Source organism: Gopherus evgoodei, chromosome 1 (assembly GCF_007399415.2).
Source record: "Gopherus evgoodei ecotype Sinaloan lineage chromosome 1, rGopEvg1_v1.p, whole genome shotgun sequence".
In the NCBI taxonomy this organism is placed as follows: domain Eukaryota; kingdom Metazoa; phylum Chordata; order Testudines; family Testudinidae; genus Gopherus; species Gopherus evgoodei.
Genome location: NC_044322.1, coordinates 248,874,613 through 248,899,059, shown reverse-complemented (window position 1 = coordinate 248,899,059; position 24,447 = coordinate 248,874,613). Strand labels below are relative to the sequence as shown.

General features: G+C 41.4%; 1 protein-coding gene across 2 annotated transcripts in view; it reads right to left on the bottom strand.

Moving 5' to 3' along the window:
* RERG (RAS like estrogen regulated growth inhibitor) overlaps positions 1–24,447 on the bottom strand; it is a 132,148-nt gene that overhangs the window by 10,838 nt on the left and 96,863 nt on the right. For both annotated transcript variants that reach the window (XM_030542331.1, XM_030542338.1), the window contains exon 3: positions 8,977–9,033. In XM_030542331.1, the coding sequence (XP_030398191.1) occupies positions 8,977–9,033 (57 nt within the window). The remainder of the gene's footprint in view (positions 1–8,976; positions 9,034–24,447) is intronic.

The window sequence follows — 24,447 nt, the reverse complement described above, 5'->3', positions numbered from 1 at the left end:
TATTGAACAGGAATGGAGAGGTTATTTTACCTCTATTTGGTACTGATGCAACTGCTGCTAGAATACTGTGTCTGGTTCTGGCATCCACCATTTAAGAAAGAGGTTGACAAATTGAAGAGGGTTCAGAGAAGAGCCATGATTTAAGAATCAGAAAGCCTGCCTTATAGTGATAGACTCAAGGTTATGGGATGACCGGGTACAGTTGATAAGTACCCACATGGAGAACAAATATTAAATAATGGGATCTTCAGTTTAGCAGAGAAAGATAGAGCATGATCCAATGGCTGGAAGTTGAACCTAGATAAATTCAGACTGGAAATAAGGAGTAAAGTTTTAGCAGTGAGAGTAATTAACTATTGGAACAATTTACCAAGGGTCATAGTGGATTCTCCATTTTTAAACCAAGGAGGATATTGTTCTAAAAGACATGATCTAGGAATTATTTTGGGGAAGTCCATTGGTCCCTGTTATGCAGGAGATCAGATGAGATGATCACAATGGTCCCTTCTGGCTTTGGAATCTATGAAAATGTTCACAAAAGACAGACTTTGGAATGATCGGTGGTGAAATGCAATGAATGTATTAATCTTTTAGGCACCATGCCTGCACTTGAGTTGACAGGGAGTTTCAGTTAACCAGGGTATGGCTGAACTGGTTTTTTTTGTATCATACTCTACAAAGCAACATCATTTAATATGATTTTATGTACAGCACCTTGATGGGAGGGTGAATGTGCACACTCAAAGATGTGTTGTGTGCTCTAATAACGTTCATTATTGTGATACAAGGCAATAGTGTTTGTGGCTTGTTTAGTAAGAGCAGGAGGGCAGGGTTCCTGGATACTTCTCTTAGCTGTGCCACTGACTTGCTGTGTGGCTTTTGACAAATTGTATAGCCTTTCTCTCTCTCTGCTTCACTTCCTCACCAGTAAAATCCTCCAGCTCAAAGAAGTGTGATCAAGTTTTAATGAATTAATGTTTGTAAAGTTGTTTAAGTTCCATGTCTTAAAAGTGCATAGAAATGTAAAGTGTTTATCCAAAGGCTGTATTTTGGGCAAGAATCTACCAGTGTAATATTAAAAAAACCATGGAGTGATATTTTGCTTGTAAATAATACAAACTCCATTGTCTGTAGCATTTCTCTAACTTCACTGTATTACTTGACTGTGATAAGAAAAAAAACTCATGTTTATGGAGGATGTGAAGGACAGAGGATGCTGGTAAAGAATCTTGAGTCTTAGCCCTGCTTTACATTACGTGTTTAGATTGAATTTAGCAGCCTTAGATCGATTTAACCCTGCACCTGTCCACACGACAAAGCCATTTTTGTTGACTTAAAGGGCTCTTAAAATTGATTTCTGTACTCCTCCCTGATGAGGGGATTAGCGCTTAAATTGACCATGCTGGCTCGAATTTGGGGTAATGTGGATGCAATTCAACGGTATTGGCCTCCGAGAGCTATCCCAGAGTGCTCCATTGTGACCGCTTTGGACAGCACTCTCAATTCAGATGCACTGGCCAAGCCCTGCAAACAGGAAAAGCTCTGCAAACTTTTGAATTTCATTTCCTGTTTGGCCAGCATAGCGAGCTGATCAGCACAGGTGACCATGAATCCCAGAATTACAAAAGAGCTCCAGCATGGACCGAACGGGAGGTACTGCATCTGATCACTGTATGGGAGATGAATCTGTCCTATCTGAACTCTGTTCCAAAGGACGAAATGCCGGAATATTTGTAAAAATCTCCAAGGGCATGAAGGGCAGAAGTTATAATAGGGACCTGCAGCAGTGCCGCGTGAAGCCTACCAAAGAACCAGAGTCAAATGGCCTCTCCGGGTCAGATCCTCAGACATGCCACTTCTATTATGAGCTGCATGCCATTCTAGGGGGTGCTCCTACAACTACCCCACCCATGTGCTTCCCTCCTCCCCCATACCTCCTGGGCTATCTTGGCAGTTATCCCCCGATTTGTGTGACGAATTAATAAAGAATGCATGAATTTGAAACAACAATGACTTTATTGCCTCTGCAAGCGGAGATTGAGGGGAGAGGGGAGGGCGATTGGCTTACAGGGAAGTAGAGTGAACCAAGTGGGCGGGTTTTCATCAAGGAGAAACAATCAGAAGTTTCACGCTGTAGCCTGGCCAGTCATGAAAATGGTTTTCAAAGCTTCTGTGATGCACAGCATGCCCTGCTGTGCTCTTCTAACTGCCCTGGTGTCTGCGCGAAATCAGCGGCCAGGTGATTTCCCTCAACCCTTCACCTTGCCATAAACATCTCCTCCTTACTCTCACAGATATTATGGAGCACACAGCAAGCAGTAATAACGATGGGAATATTGGTTTCGCTGAGGTCTAACTGAGTCAGTAAACTGCGCCAGCGAGCTTTTAAATGTTCAAAGGCACATTCTACCACCATTATGCACTTGCTCAGCCTATAGTTGAACTGCTCCTTACTACTGTCCAGGCTTCATGAGCCATGGGAGCAAGGGGTAGGCTGGAGTAGGTGCGACTATGCGGTGCTGCTGACTGGGAGAGCAGCCTGAGGGAAAAGCCTCCAGCTGGCATGATATTCCAGGCAGGAATACTCCATTAGATGAAACTTAAAGAAAAGAATGACCTGGAGTCATTCCCATTTTTGTCCAGACACCCCCGACTGACCTCACTGAGGCCAGCCAGGAGCACCCATGTCTGCCCAGGCGTCCCCAACCAACCTAACCGAGATCGGCCAGGAGCACCCACGGGATGATGATGATGGCTAGCAGTTGTATTGTACTGTCTGCTGTCTGCAAGGCAAAGCAAGGGAATGCTGCTATGTAGCATTGCAGTACCGCATCTGCCAGCAGGACGCCGGAAGACATACGATAACAGTGAGCTGAGCAGGCTCCATGCTTGCTGTGATATGTCGTCTGCACGTCTAACCCAAGAAAAAAGGTGAGAAACGATTTTTTGCCATTGCTTTCAGGGAGGGAAGGAGGGAGAGGGGCCTGATGACATGTACCCAGAACCACCCGCGACAATGTTTTTGCCCTATCAGGCACTGGGAGCTCAACCCAGAATTCCAATGGGCGTCGGAGACTGCAGGAACTATGGGATAGCTACCACAGTGCAATGCTCTGAAAGTCGATGCTAGCCTCGGTACTGTGGACGCACACAGCTGACTTAATGCACTTAGTGGGTACACACAATTGACTGTATCAACTCAATTTCTAAAAAATTAACTTCATTAAATCGACCTAATTTTGTAGTGTAGACATACCCTTACATTTTAATTATGTTGCCATTTAAGTTTTCTTGATACAACAGACTACTAGAATTAGTGATAGTATTGTTTGAGATTATTAACTCTCTGATATCAGTTTAAATATAATATATAGATTACTTTAAAAATCTTAGTGTATGTCTATACTTAGACTGTAATGCTTCAGTGTACATGCTCCCTATGCTGATGGGAAGGGTTCTCCTATCAGCATAGGTAATCCACCGCTCCAAGAAATGGTAGCTAGGTCAACAGAAGAATTAGTCTCTCAACCTAACACTATCTAATCTGGGGGTTAAGTTGGTTATCTTTGTGTCCCCAGGGCATGGATTTTTCACATAGAGATGTTCTGGACCAAAATATATCCTGTAAATATGCAGCCTAAAATTGCATTGAACTTTTGTTATTCTGTCACATTGCAAGCTCATTTGTTGCCACTATCACAGCAGGTCTTGTTTGACACTGCAATATCCCTAATTTCTCCCTCCTAGGGTTGTCAACCATCCAGAATTCTCCTGGAGTCCCCAGGAATTAAAGATTAATCTTTAATAAAATATTATGCCATCTGATGAAACCTCCAGGAATCCATCCAACCAAAATTGGCAATCCTATGCCCTCCCTTTTTGTTTTGGATTCACCTCCATCCGCTCGGATGCACTTTCCCTGGGTGAATCTCATTTTATTTTCTCATACCCGTAATCTCCTTGTATGTTGTTTGTCTTTCATTACTAATATCTGCGGCTCCCATCAATTTAGGCCTTTATCACAACTGTCATGTCACAACATACTCTGAGGAAGAGTCATAGATTTCAGACTGTGATCCCTACTTATCAACACTGGTAAACAGAAACTCACACAAATAATCCTTGTAAAGCCAATGGGCAAAATCCTGGAAAAACTCAAATTGACTTGAAATGGAGTTTCACTCACTGAGGCCACCCATGTGAATAACTGCTCACCAATATCACTGAGAGGTCATAATATGGTCTTTGGGGTGAAATAGATCCCTAATACAGAGGGTCAACACAAGGCCTGTGCACACCTGCAGGACTTGCGTGGAACACGGGGCTTCTGCATACGTGTGACTAATTCTGCTCCTGAGAAGATATTGTCTGGCAGGCATGATGTGCTTGTCCTTCTGCTGTCATGGCAACAAGTAGTGGCAGTGCTGCCCCAAAGGGTCATCCTGCAGCTGTGCCCTTGTGAACACTTCTGCCTGCCTGTTGTAAGCCACAGTGCTATACCTTTGCTAGGCCAGCGAGGTGACAAACAAATGCTCATGCTACCACTGCCTAGCAACCAGAAAGCATCAGATTTAGTGGTACTTAGGACTTGGGCTGGTCCTCTCCACAGAGGTGAATTTCACTCTGTTATGTTTGGTTTGATGGATATTTTTTAATCTGTAAATAGAGCAAAAATAAAATGGAGAGCAAATATTTCCAGTTCTACATCAACACCCACCACAGAGGAGTGTTGTTGATAATTAATGTTTGTGAAGCACTTTTAGACTGCTGGTTAAAACGTATCCTAGATGTGCCAAATGTCTTTAGACATTTTAAAACCATAACACATTTTCTTGTTTAGTGGAAATTGTGAGCTTGTTATGAAAACAGATGTATGGTAAAAGCCTCCTGGTGCTCAAACCTCCCCTTCCCACGAACTTGTATCCTAACTAGAGAAAATCTAGTTGAAACACCCAATTCAGACACCCTAAACTTTGGAACAACTATGGATCTGGATCTAGCTCTTGAAGTTTGCAACTTTTGGTGTCTCTCTTTTTTCTATGCACATTCTGTATCCTCAGTGTGCATATATAGCACAATGTTTTGATTTGTTATAAACAGAGATTGATATGCCTCATATACCCAGGCAGCTAAGGAATTACTAGAGCCCTGCAAATGTGCCGATATCCACAGATATCCGCAGACCATGTTTGAGGATCTGATGTGAATACAAATTTTGTATCTGCATAGGGCTTTAGCAATTAGCTTCAATGGCTTGGTACCTTTTTTTTTTTAAAAAAAGGTAGCAAACACCTACCAAGAAAATGATAGAGGAATGTGCTTAACTAAGCAATAATGATCAAGATGTAGGGCAGCCAAGAGTTGGCTGACAGTTAATACTTTCTGGGTAATGTGTTCTGCTGATACTGTCATTCCTAATAAGTTGAGAATGGAAAATTAAAATATTAAGTGTGATACAGTTGTATAGGGTCATAGTTCAAGGCAGCTACACGTCTATTCCCCCTCTATGGTCCAGCAAGGGCACCCACTAGGCTTCTGGCTCCCATCTGCCTCCACTCTTGGATGGAGACACATGTCTCTTTCCCTCCTGACTGGGATATTTCAAGGCCGACAGCTCCTTGCCTACAATAAGAATTCCTCGGTGAAGTCCGGTTTCCTAAGCAGGCCTGAATTACTTTTCTCCTCAGAGACAGTCCACGGTGTAATTGCAAAAGCTGTTACCACACAGCTCTTTCTAAGCAAGCACATTTATTCTTAAGATAAAAGCCTTAAAGGGAAAATATATTAAAAACAATAAAAGAACCTACACGCATGCTAATAAGCTTACCAGAAATCAACCCCTCACTTTAAGGGTTCACTCTGGCTGGTGACCATCCTTCAAATCCCACCAAGGGGTTATCCCGGGATTACGAGTTCATAACTCCTTTTCTCAGAACAATAACACAGATTGAGCTAAATCCATCCAACCCTTCCCAGGAAAGATTACATCCACCTCCCCTTGCACAGAATATCCTGTCAATTTGTCGGTTCACAAAAAAGGTTACGAGTAAATTTTAACTCAGGCTATTTAACTAAAAGTCCTTTCTTTCTTTGTGCCTGGAAACTCCAGTATGAACCAGTATATGTGAGCCTCTCTCCAGATGGCGGTAGCATCTCTTTGGAGGTGTTACAACCTGAATGAATTACACACAATCCCCGGCCCACAATGATACATAAACTTAACTCAATAAGGTTTAGCTTAATTCAATATGGTTTGTCCAGGAAATTGCCCAAGCTGTTACACAGGGCACATGTATAGAAATAATATCCTGTGTAGCAACCCTAGTGCTGAAAGACCCTCACTTTAAATGGGAGTTCCATGCACCAACAGTCCTCAGCAAAACCATGCTACTCATTCATGGTCCCTCTTCATGTATGTGGCAGCTGAACATTATAACTTGGGTCCTGGAGACATAATAATACATTCACACAGAGGTAACATGCGACAGAGTCCTGTGGCACCTTATAGACTAACAGACGTATTGGAGCATAAGCTTTCGTCTTGCATCTGACGAAGTGGGTATTCACCCATGAAAGTTTATGTTCCAATATGTCTGTTAGCCTGTAAGGTGCCACAGGACTCTGTCGCTTTTTACAAATCCAGACTAACACGGCTACCCCTCTGACACTTGAGAGGTAACATGGAGTCTCTAGTTTTTGTCTTGAAGCTTAAAGAGGTACTGAATCCCATAAATTCCTTTTAATCTAAAATGTATTATCCCTTTCAGGAATTACAGAAGGACAAGGAATTTTATGTTGTTTTATTCACTCTAAATAGAACCCTAGTGAATTTCCTGTGCCTTGGAAGTTTTGATGTAAGTCCTGGTAGAAATGGAATTGCCAAGGGAAAACCAACTTCTAGCATGGAAGAATTAATGGATCCCATTGGATCTGATATAGAAAATTAGCTGTAAACATTACTTTTTTTTGTCACTTGCAGCCTCAGTGTTTCTGGCAAAATCTCTTGTTGCTTAGTAGCCGTGTGGTGTGCATCTGTTTTAGTTCTACATTTGAAAAGTCACTTGACAAACATGCTTATTCTCAATGTAGGATAAATATGTCACACTGACACAGTTTATGTTGCTTTAAACAAAGAAACAGATTGATATGATTCTTCAGAAGAACAGAACAAAACCAAACAAAACAAACCTCTCTCTGTAAAAAGCCATAGTAAACCCAGTTAGGTAGTATCTAAAGAGATGCCTATATGCTATAAGCCACCAAAGGATGACCATGATAAGGATAGATACAGTATTCTCTTTAGAGAATGCATATGTGTGCTAATTTCCTCAATCTACTGCTTCCTCCAGAGGCTCCTACCATTGATTAATGTCCAATTGATGACATTTGTTAATTTTTGCATTTGTAGTCTTTTCCATCTGAACATCTCAAAGTGCTTAGCTTCTCAACAGCTGTATTGGATAGTTATCTCTAAAATTAGATGAATATGTAGAATTTAATAAATCAAAGGAGTAGCAGCCCTGGATGCTGAGTACCTTTTGTGGAAGGAAGGAGTCATCAAAGGATCATGGGAGAGCAGGTGATCTTGTGGCCACTCACTTCCTGTGTAACTCAATACAAGTCACTTAGTTGTACAGGTCTGAAGATAGATTCTACTTTTGTGGGTGCCCAGCTTCAGACATCTAGGACCTGATTTTCACTGGTGCTGCGCATTCAATGATGTAATTACTTAGCACTTCTGAAAAATCAGATCCCAGGGGTAATTTAGGGTACTTTGCTATTTGGGAGCCAATCTGAGACACTTTGGGCCCAATTCTGAGAAGTGCCAAACACCAGCACATTTGAGATTGAAGTCAACGGGAGCTGTGGGTGCTCAAGAGCTGTAATAAGGACCTGGGTGTTTCAAGGTGGTCACCCAAAGGTAGAGGCTCCCAAAAGGAAAGGCCTCCTTTTAAAACTGGAGACTAAGGACTGAATGTTCAAAAGGATTTAGTTGGTATGACACTCAGTGAGTTAGGCACCTTGAAATGTGATCCACAAAAGCCAGCAGGGAGCTAGGTGGGGAGCAGCCTATTGTTAGCCAATGGGAGATGCTGACCAGAGCCAATGTATGCCAAGCTCTGCCTCTCTCTCTCCAGAGGTAATCACCCAACTCCAGGCTGCAGGGAGGTGTCTATTTCTGCTTGCAATTCTCAGCCAGGGAGTTAGGTTGCCTCTGCCATTTTAGCAAGAAGCCAGAGAGCGGAGTGGTCATTTGGTACACAGAGAGAGAGAGAGAGAGTGCGCAAGCATGAGAATGACTCTGTTGCCCGGTGGTTAGAGCACTCACCCAGCATGTGGGAGACCGAGGATCCAACCCCTCTGCTCCAATGACTTTCATTATTTATCCACAGTGCAACAGGAGAGATGAAAGGATCTCCACGTCAGAATATCCCATAGCCCTACGGTTAGGGCATTTGAAACGTGGCAGATCTCTGTTCAAATCTCTTCTCCCTCTTAAGCGGGGTGACTTGAACTGGAGGTCTCACACTTCCCAGGTGAGTGGTCCCAAGTGATTTGCACAGCTTACACAGGAAATGACTGTCCACAGGATTATTCCTCCCTTGCCCCTTTGAGCACTCTTCCCTAGCCCTTCTACCTTCCACAAAGAGTGGCAGTTACTCCCAAGCAGAAAACTAACATCATTATTCCATGGGTCAAATTCTAGCCCTACAGAAATCAATGGCAAAACTCCTGTTAACTTAAATAGGGGTAGGTTTTAACCCCACATATAGTCTTTGTTTGAATGTATTTATACCTGTTGATTGTGCTACATCAGCTGGCTGTTCATTCAAGATAGGGATTTACCTCAGAGAAGCTTTAACATCATTAAGGGATGAATGAGGTTTTGGAATTTTTACACCATGCCTTTTCATTGCTTCTACAAAGCCAACACCTGCAGCATTCCGTAAGTATTTAGAATAAAATGTAACCTACCTAGAGTGGGGTCATACTCCCAGATGAACCGTTTGGTCAGGAAGCGCACAACGAGAGCTGTGGGGACAAAAATATCTCTCATGAAATTTTAAAACCTCTGACTCATTCACTTCAGAGGGGAGCGTCTTTTGACTGTAGGCTCATAAAGAAATGTTGAGCTCTGGGGAGACAGTGCAGAGGTTTCGTAGAATAGACTTGAACCAACACATATAATCCAAACATCTGCAAGCTTTGGCAATGGAAGGTTTAAATCTAAATGCAGATTTGGATCGGAATTGCACACATAGCACCTCTATCTTTATAACAGGACAAGCCTGAATCTGACTTTTCCCTAAATGTCTTTGTTCAAAATCCAGATCCTGATTTGAATGTTGTTTTGAGCCCAGTTCTATGGCAGTTAAGGTGAGCAACACCATAAATTTTAGTGTCAATAGTACATACTCTTTTGGGGTTGATTTTAAGAGGAATTTACTAATTGTGAAAGATGCCTGATTGACAGCCCTGGAAACTGAATTTCTTGGTTTATTTACGGAATATCTACACCAAAGGCAGTGGCAAAGCAAGCTCCGCTCCTGCCTATGGGCTCAATCCTTCTGGGACCAGCCATAAGAGCAAGAGCTTATTTTAGTGCCCAGCTTTTTTGCTAAGATTGCCAACAAAAGTACCAATTGACAACAGGACTGAGATTCATAAACTACATGTAAGCTACTGAAGAACCATCAGATAGTAAATTTCAATCCCAGTCCTGGCTTTAAACATAAGCCCGGCTCTTCCCAGCAAAGAAGGAAAAGAGAAAGATATCGAGTCTGATCCTCCTTTGCCCTGCTCCTGATGTAGCCAGTGAAAAGCAGTTGTAAAAAGAACTACCATTCTGATTCAATAGCATTTTAAACTCTTTTTGCACAACTGCAGGAAGATAGTAAATTGGGCTTTTTGTTGGTGTTTTATTCTTGGGGGGCACTGGGATACTGCAGTGATGTGTGTCAATACTGGAACCTGTGTATCCATAAATAGATCAACAGGCTCTAAAATTCCTTAACCATTCGTTTCCTCCATTTTTAAGCTACAGTATGTTACAATCCTTGTTCGGCAGTACAGTAAAAATTATGTGCTGGAATTTTGTTTTCAAACTATTTCTTGAGTAATAGCCAATGGAGCTTTTGGTAGCTTTATTTCCCTCCACCCCACATCCCTATTCATGCAGTTGAATATATTTGGGGGAGTAAAGTATGTTTAATTTTCATTTCATAATGGGAAATTATTCATTTTAGCTAACCTGTATTATATTAGAAGAAACACAAGTAACAATGTCACAAGCAATTTATAAAGGACTTGATCCTGTGGGAGTTACCCAGGCAAAACTTGCTTTGGGTGAAATTCACCCCTCTACAGAGGAAAAGTATCAAATCCCTCTCTTGGCTTTAAATGGTACATACTCTGTGTCCTGGCTATCGGCACAAGGATGAATTTCATCCACTGTACATAGGGTTGAATTCTAAATTCCAGCAGCTGATGTACTATTCTTCTGAGTTTGGATGGATGTGGTGTGACTAAGAACAAAGCTTCACCTGCACCTCTGTAGGTAATTTCCTTCAGAGTGGTGAATTAGCAGTGAGTAGTTTTCATTGTTTTCTTAATTATCTACTGCCATGGGAGCACAGATTTTTAGATAGGGAAAATGCTCACTTAAGCGGAGGAACTTTGAATACTGTGCTATGTCCCTGGGTATCTTTGGTAATTACCTTTGTACAAGTAAATTTATCCCGCTGTGTCAATTCTTGAGTTATGTCTCATTGCAGGTTCAGATATTCAGTTAAATGCAGACTACTTGCCTGTAGTTATCACTAAGTGAGTAGAATTACTTGTGAGTAGATTAATCTCTGCATATAGGGAAAACACCAGGCTTGTGAACCACTTAAATCCCACTTAATCCCTCAAAATTATGCAAAAAATATACAGAATTTAAGTGCTTGTGTTTACTCCATCATATAATATTGCAGTGAAAATGCTATTGATAAGGTTGAAATGAAACTCCCCCATTTAAATTTATCTTTTCCAAGTAGCTTACAAATTCTCAGAAACACACACCAGAGAAGGGCCTGGCTGCTGAATATTGGCAGTGTAGTGACCAGGGGACCCAAGATTTTTAAAAGGGATTAGCTGTTTTGGGTTCCCAACTTGAAATGCCTTAGAGTGTTCCAAACACCTACCTTCTGAAAATCAGGCCCCTCTAAGGCATTTCAAGTTGAGCATCCAGAAAAACCTGAGGCACTCAAAGTAACCAGTCCCTTTTGAAAATCTTGGCTTAGGTCTTTTAAATATCATAAAGCAAATCTATAAATCTGATAAATAGTTTGGTTTTTCTCTTGGGGTGTGAGCATTTCTCACCACCATTCTCCTGAAACAATTTATCCTCTTTGTCTTGTCTACTTGCCATCTTGTGTATCCAGCTATAGTATTTCCCAACTACTTTTTTAACAAATTCAATTAATGAAATTGTAGTTCTATACATGAATCCTGCAATAAATACATGAGAGCATCAGATGAGTCACAGTAAGTTTCAAATTTAGGAGCAAACATGCTTATATACTATATGATTATGCCTGATTTTGTCTATTTCTTTTTTTAACAATCTAAGATTGTTTGAGTCCACTATAGCTGAAATTCAAGCAATCTAACTTGAAACAAAAAAATGGTTTGAATCCACAGTTCTAGAAGTGACAATGCTAGGCCATTCACCAACAACAGACAATTAAAATCCTTTCTCCATAATGAAATACATATTTCGAGAGCTGGGACAGAAACCCTGTTGCTTTAGCTCTGAAAAACACAGGCCTCTTCCATTTGAACTAGAGGAAAAGCTCTACTGGCTGCTAGCCAAAGCTATAATTTTTATGTTCTTTCTAAGATGCAACCAACCAATATAGGGCAACACATACACAATTTCTGTTTCTACTCAAAAAGATCTGGATGGAAAAAATATAGTTAATAACTTTGCTTAATTACAACCTATTTTCTTCAAATATGCCAGACCATGAGTTTTCAAGAACACTTAAATAAACATAAAATTTGGAGAGATAATATTAATAAGACATTCCTCAGGGAGATGACAACATTGGACAAAAGTCAGTTTCAAATTGGGGTAATTTTTGGATAATCTGTTTTGTTTTTTTAAGCAGCTGTTAGAATATTTCTGAGAAATAAATTAAAGACAAAGTTGATTAGAGTGGATATGGCAATTTTCAGGCCAAACTAATTTTCCAGGCCAAAAGTTTTCAGAGTTAAATAGGCCTTTATGATGAAAGCAAGTTGCAAATTTAACTCCAGAAAATGTGGCCACAAGGGCTGAAGTTAAGGTTCAAGACTCAATCTTAACTTCTCAAAATACCTGACATTTGATTGCTTCATTTCTTAGGCCTGGTCTAAACTTAACAAGTTTTACTGGTATAACTATATCATTAAAGGTGTGATTTCTTTTTACTTGCATAATTATGCCAATAAAAGCCCTAATGCAGATGCAGTTACATCAGTATAAGGTGTTTTTTAATGGTATCACTTATTTCACTTTGCTGAACTAGAATAAACTATACTCATATTATAAGCACTTTTGTACCAGTATAACTGCAGCTGCACTATGGGGTTTTGGCCACTTAACTAAGACAAAGTTAAAGAGGCAAAACTCTTAATTGTAGGCAAGACCTTAGCCTTGACTGAATTTTTTTTTGTTTTTTTGTTTTTATAGAAAGTTTATATTGGACTGGGGAAATAATACATGGACAGGGTTTTCCTGACAATCATCCAGAAAGCATCCTAACTACAATCTCTCCTTCGGCGAAAAGCTTTCAAATGGTTTCTGTTAACCTTGTAGCCTTCTAGGAGAGTAGACTCTCACTCCGTCAAGAATCCAGAACTAATAGTATGTGATCCATCACAACCAATCCAGCCTGAAATTCAATATACAATGTGAAAAGTTGCCATGAAGATTCCACATCTATTCAGAAATTGGTATATATTCCATATGCTAATAAAAGTTTTGCTAATATAGGAAATTTCATGCAACAGGCCAAATAATTTTACCATAACTCAGTGAACCTTAAAGGGGGGCAAATTTCAATACTTCTCTTAATTTCACAAGTAATATTCCAAACAGCTCTATTAAAGACCTTCTCAATAGTTACTCCCTTTTTTTTTTAAATAGAGCACTATACACCTATTCTGTCAAAGGGAAAATCTAGATTCAACATTACTTATGAGGGCACTAGCACATATGCTGGGTAAGTGGTCCTCGGATGCGTAATCATAGCTGGCTAGCAGCAGCATTTCATCACTTATTTGTATAGCCTCAGAAAAGGCACAAAGACATGATCTGTGTAATACTGTGCAATGAGAGAAGAGCAGGGTAACAACACTAAGCACTGCTGCCCCTTCTGTTTATTCAGCTGAGAATAGGAGTTCTTGCTGAGGTCGCCTATAATTATTGCTGTACATTAAAACTTCAAGAAGAGTCGAAAGCCCAGTGTGTGATTTATGTTGAGGTGGAAACTTTTCTTACCTGTCTGACTTTTGCAATCCTACACTAAAAACAATGTTTAGAGTTTAATACCTGGCTCACTGTTACAAAATCTCTGCACTGAAGTGGATCCACTATCACCAGCCTAGGCGGCAACATGCTGCCATGTTGTCATAACTTGTGAGAGAGCCCATGTCTTGAGTTGGGCTTGCTCACAAAGAGGAAGGATGAGGGTCTAGGGAATCTATGCACTTGTTTTCCCATTTAAACAACTTTCATTTTCACACTTACCATGTAAACTGAAGTATCTTAAGATGAGGGCATGGGAAACTAAGGTGACAGGAAGGAAGTCAGTCAGTCAAGCATCAGAGTCTGAAAAGGGGCGGCTTGGGGATGAGCAATGGAGTGAAGGTTGGGAAAGAGAGGTGGGAAATAGCTACTCTGAAGGAAAAGATAGAGAGCAGCTGTCTGAAGTGGACTTCAAAGATAACCAAGGTGGGCAGTCAAAGGGGCCAAAAGTCGCAAGAAAAGGAGAGAAGAATTGAATGCCACCACAATGGCCTTAAACCTAGAAAGTGAGAGGAGCTGGCAACATTAGCTGCAGAGAAAGGAAAGAGACAGGTTTTGGTAAGCACAAGGGAGCTGAGAAATAAAAGATACGTGTGAGTTTCTGGGATGAGACAGAAAGTGGGGTAAGTTGTCTTGTATTTGTCTCCATAGAGTCCTCTGATTCTGTAGACATAACAGATAGTAATAAATGCAGGAGGGAACAGAATGCAAGGAGGGAAGGTGGGAAGAGAGCTGGCAGATGTAAAGCCAGGTGAATGGATCTGAGTGGCTATTTCCCACCTCCCTTTCCCAGTCTCCCATCACTTCTCCCCAAGCCACCTCTCTTCGCACTGTGATGATTGACTGACTTCCTTCCTATTGTCTTGGTTTCCCCTATCCATGTCTTAAGACACCTGCACTCTTGGCAGGAAGGACAGGATGGTGACTCACCCACTTATCCATTGATGGTGATAATAAAAGAGATAGGAGTCACCCTTTGACTTGAACCATGAGGTTTGTTTAGGTATGATAACCAACCATCAAATAATCATAGACTCATAGACTCATAGGTCAGAAGGGACCAATCTGATCATCTAGTCTGACCTCCTGCACAAGGCAGGCCACAGAACCCCACCCATCCAATTTTATAACAACCCCTATCCCAGGACCGAGTTATTGAAATCCTCAAAATTGGTTTGAAGACCTCAAGCTGCAGAGAAACCACCAGCAAGCGACCCGTGCCCCACGCTGCAGGGGAAGGCGAAAAACCTCCAGGGCCCCTGCCAATCCGCCCTGGAGGAAAATTCCTTCCCAACCCCAAATATGGCGATCAGCTAAACCCTGAGCATGTGGGCAAGAGTCACCAGCCAGCACCCAAGAAGGAATTCTCTGCAGTAACTCAGTTCCCATTGCATCCAACATCTCCCCGCAGACCATTGAGCAGACCTATCTGGTGGTAATCCAAGATCAATTGCCCAAATTAACGATCCTATCATAACATCCCCTCCATATACTTATCAAGCTTTGTCTTAAAGCCAGGAAAGTCTTTTGCCCCCACTACTTCCCTTGGAAGGCTGTTCCAGAACTTCACTCCCCTAATGGTTAGAAACCTTCGCCTAATTTCAAGTCTAAACTTCCTAATATCCAGTTTATACCCATTCGTCCTCGTGCCTACATTAGTACTAAACTTAAATAATTCCTCTCCCTCCCTAACGTTAATCCCCCTGATATATTTATATAGAGCAAGCATATCCCCCCGCAGCCTTCTTTTGGCCAGGGTAAACAAGCCAAGCTCTTTGAGTCTCCTTTCATAAGGCAGTTTTTCCATTCCTCGGATCATCCTTGTAGCCCGTCTCTGAACCTGTTCCAGTTTGAATTCATCCTTCTTGAACATGGGACACCAGAACTGCACACAGTATTCCAGATGGGGTCTCACCAACGCCTTGTATAACGGTAGTAACACCTCCTTATCCTTGCTGGAACAACCCCGCCTGATGCATCCCAAAATCGCATTTGCTTTTTTAACAGCCGTATCACATTGGCGACTCATAGTCATCCTGCTATCGACCAGTACCCCAAGGTCCTTCTCCTCCTCCGTCGCTTCCAACTGATGCGCCCCCAACGTATAGCCAAAATTCTTATTATTAATTCCTAAATGCATAACCTTGCACTTTTCACTATTGTATTTCATCCTATTTCTATTACTCCAGTTTACAAGGTGGTTCAGATCTTCCTGAATAGTCTCCCTGTCCTTCTCCGTGTTAGCAATACCCCCCAGCTTCGTGTCATCCGCAAACTTTATTAGCACATTCCCGCTCTTTGTGCCAAGGTCAGTAATAAAAAGGTTAAATAAGATCGGTCCCAAAACCGATCCTTGAGGGACTCCACTAGTGACCTCCTTCCAGCCTGACAATTCACCTTTCAATACGACCCTCTGGAGTCTCCCCTTTAACCAGTTCCTTATCCACCTTACAACTTTCATATTCATTCCCATCTTTTCCAATTTGACTAACAGTTCCCCGTGCAGAACCTTGTCGAACGCCTTACTGAAATCTAGGTAAATTATATCTACCGCATTTCCTTTATCTAAGTAATCCGTCACCTTCTCAAAGAAGGAGATCAGATTGGTTTGACACGATCTACCTTTACTAAATCCGTGTTGCAATTCGTCCCAATTACCATTGACCTCTATGTCCTTAACTACTTTCTCCCTTAAAATTTTTTCCAAGACCTTGCATACTACAGACGTCAAGCTAACAGGCCTATAATTACCCGGATCACTTTTATTCCCTTTCTTAAAAATAGGAACTACATTAGCAATCCTCCAGTCATACGGCACAACCCCCGAGTTTATCGATTGCTTAAAAATTCTCACTAACGGGCTCGCAATTTCACACGCCAGTTCTTTAATATCCTCAGATGGAGATTGTCCGGGCCCTCCGACTTCGTCCCATCGAGCTGTTCAAGTACGGCCTCTACCTCAGTTGCGGTAATATCCACTTCCATATCCACATTCCCGTTTATCATCCCTCCATCATCGCAAGGTTCCTCACTAGTCTTATTAAAAACTGAAGCAAAGTACTTGTTTAGATGTTGGGCCATGCCTAAGTTATCCTTAACCTCCATTCCATCCTCAGTGTATAGCGGCCCCACTTCTTCTTTCTTTGTTTTCTTCTTATTTATGTGGCTGTAGAACCTTTTACTATTGGTTTTGATTCCCTTTGCAAGGTCCAGTTCAATGTGGCTTTTAGCCTTCCGCACTTTATCCCTACATGTTCTGACCTCACCAAGGTAACTTTCCTTACTGATCCTGCCTTTCTTCCACTCCCTGTAAGCTCTCTGCTTTTGTCTAATCCCCTCTCTGAGTTGCTTGCTCATCCAGTTTGGCCTACAACTCTTGCCCATGGTTTTTTTCCCCTTTCTCGGGATGCAGGCTTCCGACAGTCTCCGCAGCTGCGACTTAAAATAATTCCAGGCCTCCTCCGCATTTAAATCCACTAATTCCTCAGTCCAATCCACTTCCCTAACTAATTTCCTTAACTCTTTAAAATTAGCCCTCGAGAAGTCAAAAACCCTAATCCCAGATCTACATTCGTTTATCCTTCCATCTAGTTTGAACTGAATCAGCTCATGATCACTCGAACCAAGGTTGTCCCCTACCACCATTTCTTCTACGAGGTCCTCACTGCTCACCAACACCAAATCTAAAATGGCATCCCCTCTAGTTGGTACTTCAACTACTTGATGAAGAAATCCATCCGCTATCACATCCAGAAAAATCTGACCCCTATTATTCTTGCAAGTACTCGTCCTCCAGTCTATATCCGGGAAGTTGAAGTCCCCCATAATCACACATTTCCCCTTTGTGTTTACTTCATTAAAGACATTAAAGAGGTCTATATCCATATCCCAATCAGATCCCGGCGGTCTGTAGCACACGCCAAGCACTATCTCAGGGGAAGCTCTAGTTGCTTTTTTACCCAGTGTGATTTTTGCCCAGACAGACTCTGTCTTATCCATTCCATCGCTTCTTATTTCGCTACAGTTAATTTCATCATTGATGTACAAGGCTACTCCACCACCTTTAATCCAACCCTTTGCGAAAAATCCAACCACAGGATCTGATCTAAAATGCAATTGTGATTGAAAAAATATTTCAGATACATTTTACTAGTACCAGCATTTCTAAGGCATCTATCACTGTAGGATCTAACTGGGCCCTACTGAATATATTTAGAAGAACATCAGTTCCTTCTAAAAAAGGGACCAACGTCTGCTCCCATTCTCTTCAGATTGAAGCCACGTATGAGAAATTAAATCTAGGTGATTACTTCCAGCAGTAATGTTATGGGGTCAGTTTCAAAGGCCTGAAGAAAGAGATGCTCCTCTAATAGCAGCGAGTTCCACAGATCGGGGTCCACCACATAGAACATTTGGGCCACTTCATCAAAACATTTTACTGCTTGTGAAGTGCTTCATCTTTCAGACTTGTCAGGAAGGAAAAACCAGACAGATTAGAATTTGGTTTTCCTTTCATAGACACAACACCCACAAAAAAGAATCAGTGTCACCACATTCAACTGATTTAAAGTCACATTTGTGTTGTGCAGGGTTTAAGTGAGGATAGAATCTGTCCCATCACTGTCATTCACTCACTTTTAAGTGTCCTGCCAAGTTATTCTTGGAAAAGAAACATGAGCATCTGTCATCCGCAGTGTAACTCCACTGAAGGAAAGAAAGTTACACCAGGAATTAATTTGGCACTTGGGCTGAGAATTGCAAAAACAGCTCAGGGATTTAGCCACACAACTAATTAATTTCACTGGGAGTTGTGTGACTGAGTCCCCTACTCAGCTTTAAAAATCTCAGCCCATATCTTTTGGACCATTATATTAAATCATCCAGTTGTACTTAGATCTCTGTTTGGATTTAGTGACATACAAATAAATGCTCTGGCTTCTGCTAAATTTACAATCTGCCTGAATACATGACTTCATGAATTTATTATCTTGCCAACTAATACAAGCTGGGCTTTTAGTGGGACAGAGAAAATGGATTTAGGATTTTTGTTTTGTTTTTTAAATAAAGGCTATAGAACTTAGAGTTACACTAAGAAAAATTACATTTCTCTCCAGTGAAATCATTGATGAATGATAATTCTTTTATACAGTGAGTGTTTGAAGCCATAAAGATGGCCTTAAAGTAATCACATTATTTAAAACATCAACAAGTCTGTTGTTGTTATGATGGTATATCATCTTTAAACTATATTTGGTAAGAGAAGCTGACATGGTAAAACTAGTTGCTCTAATGATCAAAAGGCATTTATGTAAACTAAGCTACTCATTTTTTTTTTAATATTTTTCTTTTAGTCCATTTCTTATTTTTTCCTTTTAGTGGCCTCCTATGTATCTAAATCTCCCTTGACTCATAGCACGTGACAATCCCAGTAAGATGGCAGCTGTACAGTATTGCAGAATGCAGTGTGGTCAGAGGTTTAAGACTCCAATGTGTGATGACTTGGACTTGCAGGAGATGATTTTTTAAGACTATTTCTTGTTGACGATAAAACCAATTACTCCAATGGTTCTTCTGTCTCTCAACTTCACTTCAATCTCCTTTCTTCATTGTGTTTGCAGAAATCAAGGACGTTGCAGGATGTCCTTGCCTTCTCCTCCATTAGATGGTTGATTAAGTCATCCCTTGTCAGTATACTGGAGTTGTAGGTACACACTGAGAAGGCAGTCATTTTTCTGGGCCCTTAGATTCTTAGCAGCCTCTCATCAATCAAACTCCACACTGCCACTGTGGAATGGATTGAGGGACACCCCAGGAACAATGGAACAATTTATTTGGGTTTTTTTAGCCATTTCTTCAACCGCCTGCTGGCTATGCTTTCAGTGGCTGCTTTTCAGTCAAACTGTCCCCTCAGTGGGTTGGCAGTCTGACACCTGATCGTGATTAAGGCTAAGATTTTGCCATGGTTATTTTAATAAAAATCATGGACAGGTTACGGGCAATAAACAAAAATTCACAGAAGCCAGGACTTGTCTGTGACTTTTGCTGCTGTAGCTGCATAGTTTCCCCTACCCCGTGGTGGCTGGGAGCTGTGGGGTTCCCCTTCTGCCCGCGGCAGCTGGAAGCTGTAGGGTGATCATTTTTCCCCAAAAGAAAATGGGATATATTCCAACTAGTTCTGACTGATCCCTTCCTTTGCTCCAGTATCCAGAAATCCACATGTACCATTAAAGATCTGCTTGTGTTGTATAGAGAAGGGGAAAATGTCTTTCCCTCTTTCCCTGTGCAAGGTTGTCACCCATCGCTGGAACCTTGAGGAGGGCCCCCTCAGAGTCTGTCACCTGTTGCTGGAACCTTTTAAGGGGCCCCCTGTGTCCTGTCACTAGAACCCTGCCAGAGCCCCACTGGCTGCCAGCTCCAGAGTCCCGCAGCCCCTGGGCTGAAGCGTAGAATGTCTCGTGACTTCTATGACGTAAACACAGCCTTAATCATGATCTGATAGAATTCAAGATGCTAAGGAAAGGAGTATAAGAGAGTAGCAAAACAAGGACACTGGATTTCAAAAAGGCAGACTTCAGCCAACTCTGGGAAATAGTAGGCAAGGTACTATGGAGAGACCAATTAGGAAGAAAAGGAGTTGAAAAGGACTGGCAGTTCCTAAAAGATGTGATACTAGAGACTCAACTATACCGATGCAGAAGGAAGATAAGAAGAGCCACAGGAGGCCAATGTGGCTTCACAAAGAGTTTTTAGCTATCTAAAACCCAAAAAGGATACATACAGGAAATGGAAGGACGTGCATGTCACTATGGATGTATACATGGAAATAGCACGCGCATGTAGGGACAAAGTCAGGAAAGCCAAGGCAAGGAATGAGTTACAATTGGCAAGAAATATTAGAGACAACAAGAAGGGGTTCTATGACTATCAGACAAAAAAGAAAGTTCAGGGATGGTGTGGGTCCGCTGCTCAATGAAGAAGATGAACTGGTAATGGAAGATAAGAAAGCGGAACTCCTCAGTAACTACTTTGCTTCAGTCTTCTCACAAAAAAGTAATGTGATCAGATGACTAATGAAGTTATCATAGACCATAAAAGGGAAGGGATGCAGACTGGGATATGTAAAGAACAAGTCAGAGATCTTTTGACTAATTTGAATGAATTTGTGTCAGCAGGGTATGATGCTGTTCATCCCAGAATGCTGAAGGAATTAGCTGAAGAAGTCTTGGAGCCACTGGCAATAACATTTGCAAACTTATGGATGACAGAAGTCCCAGAAGACAACAGAAGGGGTAACGTAGTGCCCATCTTTAAAAAGGGGTCAAAGGAGGAGCCAGGGAACTGTAGACCAGTCAGCCTGACTCATACCTGAAAAGCTACTAGAGCAATCTATAAAACATTTAATTTGCAAATACCTGGAGGATGAAGCAGTGATAATTAGCAGCCAGCATGGATTTACTAAGAACAAATCATGCAAACCAGCCTGAGTTCCTTCTTTGGCCAGGTAACTGGTTTGATGGATGGGGGAATGCGGTGGACATAATATACCTGGGATTTAGCAAGGCTTTTGACACAGTCCCACATGACATTCTCAGAAGTGAGCTGAAGAAATATGGCCTCAGCAGAACTACCGATAAATAGATACATAATTGGTTAAACAACTGCAAACAAAGAGTAACTATTAATGGAATGATATCAGATTGGAAGAAGGTCTCTAGTGGGGTTCCAGAGGGATCTGTTCTGGGTCTGGTGTTGTTTAACATCTTTATTAATGACCTGGATGTAGAAATAGAGAACATACTGACCAAATTTGCAGATGACACAAAGCTAGTGGGCGTTGTAAACACTTTAGAGGATAGAACTAAAATTCAGAGGGATCTTGATAAATTGGAGAACTGGACTGTAGACAACAAAATAAAATTCAGCCAAGACAAATGTAAGGTTCTACACACAGAGAAGAAAAAACAAATGCACAAATACAGAATGAGGGATAACTGACCTGACGGCAGCACTCTGAGAAGAATCTGGGAATTGTAATGGATCACAACCACAACATGAGTCAATGGTGCAATGCTGTTGCCAAAAAAAATATGCTATTTTGGGTTGCATTAACAGAGGCATAGAATGGGAGATGATAACACTGCTCTGCTCAGCTCTGGTTAGGTCTTAGCTGGAGTACTATGTCCAATTTTGGTCACCAATGTATAGAAAAGATGTAAAGAAACTGAAAAGGATCCAGAGGTGAGTGACAAAGATGATCAACAGGATGGAATGAAGCCATATGAGCTGAAGGAACTGGGCGTGTTTAGTTTAGAAAAGAGGAGATCGGGAGGAGAACATGATAGTGGTCTTCAAATACTTGAAGGGCTGCCATAAAGAAGATGAAGAAAAAATGCTCTCTCTTGTCACAGAGGGAAGGACAAGAGGCAATGGGTTCAAACTACAGCATAGCAGATTTAGATTAAATATCAGGAAAAACTTCCTAACTGAAAGAACAGTAGGAAAATGGAACAAACTGCCTAGGGAAGTCATGGAACCTCCTTCACTGGAGGTTTTCAAAAAAAGTTGGAGAACCATCTGTGTTGGATGGTTTAGAGACAACAAATCCTGCAACTTGGCAGGGGGTTAGACTAGATGATCCTTGTTCTAGCCTTATGGTTCTATGATTTTTCGATAAAAAGTCTCCCGGGCCTACTTCTTGAGTGGTGCAGCTTATGTACCTCCTCTTGCTCAGTGCTATGTTAAAGTCTCAGTGCAACTGTAGATCAGAAATGGGGCTTTTGATTTGTATCATTCTTTCTGAATTAAGTTGGTAGGTGGCAGCATGTCATACCAGCGCTCCTCTGCTGGTTCTATCCGTATTGCAGAATTTAGGCTTCCTTGAGGGTCTATCCTTCAAGGGATGGAGAGTCCTTATGTCCCATTAAAATCAACTGGAATTGAAGGCAGTATCACGTTACATTTTTATTTTTCCATGATTGCAAAGGGAACCTTCTGAATGGTTCTTGATGCAGTACGGTCTTATTGAGTCTGCAGGCAGATGGACCAAAATACATTAATTGGAAGTCGCATGAACTGTGACTGCTCCCATTGATTGTAGTGAGGTGTTGAGTATGAAACCTAATAAGAATCTTAGGATCAACTTTGCTACATAATTCACTACTGTTTATTTTAGTAGAAACAGCCAGCTGTTTTGGACTGTGACCAGAGCCTGAGTAGAACACCACAACTACTCATCACTAATCTGACCTTGACCATTTTAGTATTTCATATTCCTTACATCCACTAGCATCTTTTGCAATTTTGAAGCAAATGAGAACTGATCTAAATCCAAACCTTTTCCAAGGTTTGGAAATGGTTAATTTTTGTGTTTAGTTTTTCACATGCCCCATTTCTTCCTGGTTTTGGCTGGAATTAGACAGAGAAGTAACAAATTATCAAGAGACAGCCTTTCCTTGTTGCAGTTAGAGCCCAACTGTAGGCAGGAAGTGCTGGAAAGTCCTGAAAAAGCATCTGTCTTCCAAGTTTTCCAGCACTATGACAGGCCAAGGAGGTTCAGACAAACATCAGAATGTTAAAGATTCTAGAACTACTGCTCACGATCCCACACATCTCTACAGTGTTCACAGAGTAAACTCCAGAGGACATGTGATGGGGCGGGGGACGTTTTTGGGGTAACAATGAATGTATTGAAAACTGACATTGTGGATTTTTCCTGATTCCCCTCCCCCTTTTATAAACCTGCCCCTCAGGGAGATCCTTCACAAACACTACAGCACCATTTCTTACCTTGCGCCGAGTATGTGTGCAGGAGAGTTTTGGGAATCAACCATTTTTGATTATGCAGTTGGTTCATTTCATATCACAGTTCCTTGTCTAACTGGAAACTTGGAGGCAGATTATATAAATATTTGCTTTGTGTGACCTCTTTGACCTGAGGGGCTAGCAGTCCTCGATATGAAACTTGCAAGTGGAGGAAGGGAGTCCAAAAGTAATGAATGGAGAGAGAGGCAAAAGAGCAAAAACGGGAGAGAGTGTGATGTAGGCCACAGTGATCTTCAGATGTCTGTCAGTATTTATTGCCAATATATATTCTTAAAACGACTTGTTACACCATCTGGAAAACTATGATATCTGCTCTGCATGCTGCTCACATACCTGATCTTTTATATCTTCATTTTTTTCTGTTCTGTCTATTATTAAGACATCTGCTCCTGCTGCTTGTTTACCACCTGGTGTCCAAAAGTCCTTTGTAATGTAACAATTTACACAGTAAACAACTTTAATGTCACACACCGAGGATTAGAGGACTCAGCGGCAGGGGCAGATGATCTCTTAAGAAACAGATCTCATTTCCATGCAAAGGTCCATGGTAACAAAAAGGACAAGAGAAGAGAAGTACAGAAAGGATGTGATCAACAATAAAAGCAAAAATGTTTTTAAATGCCACAGGTCATACATCTCTTTGTCTTGAGTGCCACAGTTGCAAGGTTCATAAAAGATTGGCGCAAAACACTCTGCGCAGGATAAAAGTGTCTGTGCTGTAAGATGCTATACAAATCCTGATCTCCAGAAGGCAAAGTGTGCACAATCCACAAGACTTCCACTGCAGAGTGAAACAGGAGAGTGATTAGTGCACTGGGGGCGGGGGAGTAAAATGAGAAATTACTAGCACCTGATCATACCCTCTCAAAAACTGTGACCACTATTTTGTGGAGCGGTTGGAAGCAACTGGATGGGGGAAGATAGAGTATCTAACAATAGGTGAATAGGGACTGAATGTTTTTGTTACAATTTAATGTCTGATTGGTGAGCTATACTGAATGAGATTTGTGGTCTTAACCTAGTCCCTAATGGGCAGGTGTTCATCTCACAAAAAAACCCAAATTGGTATG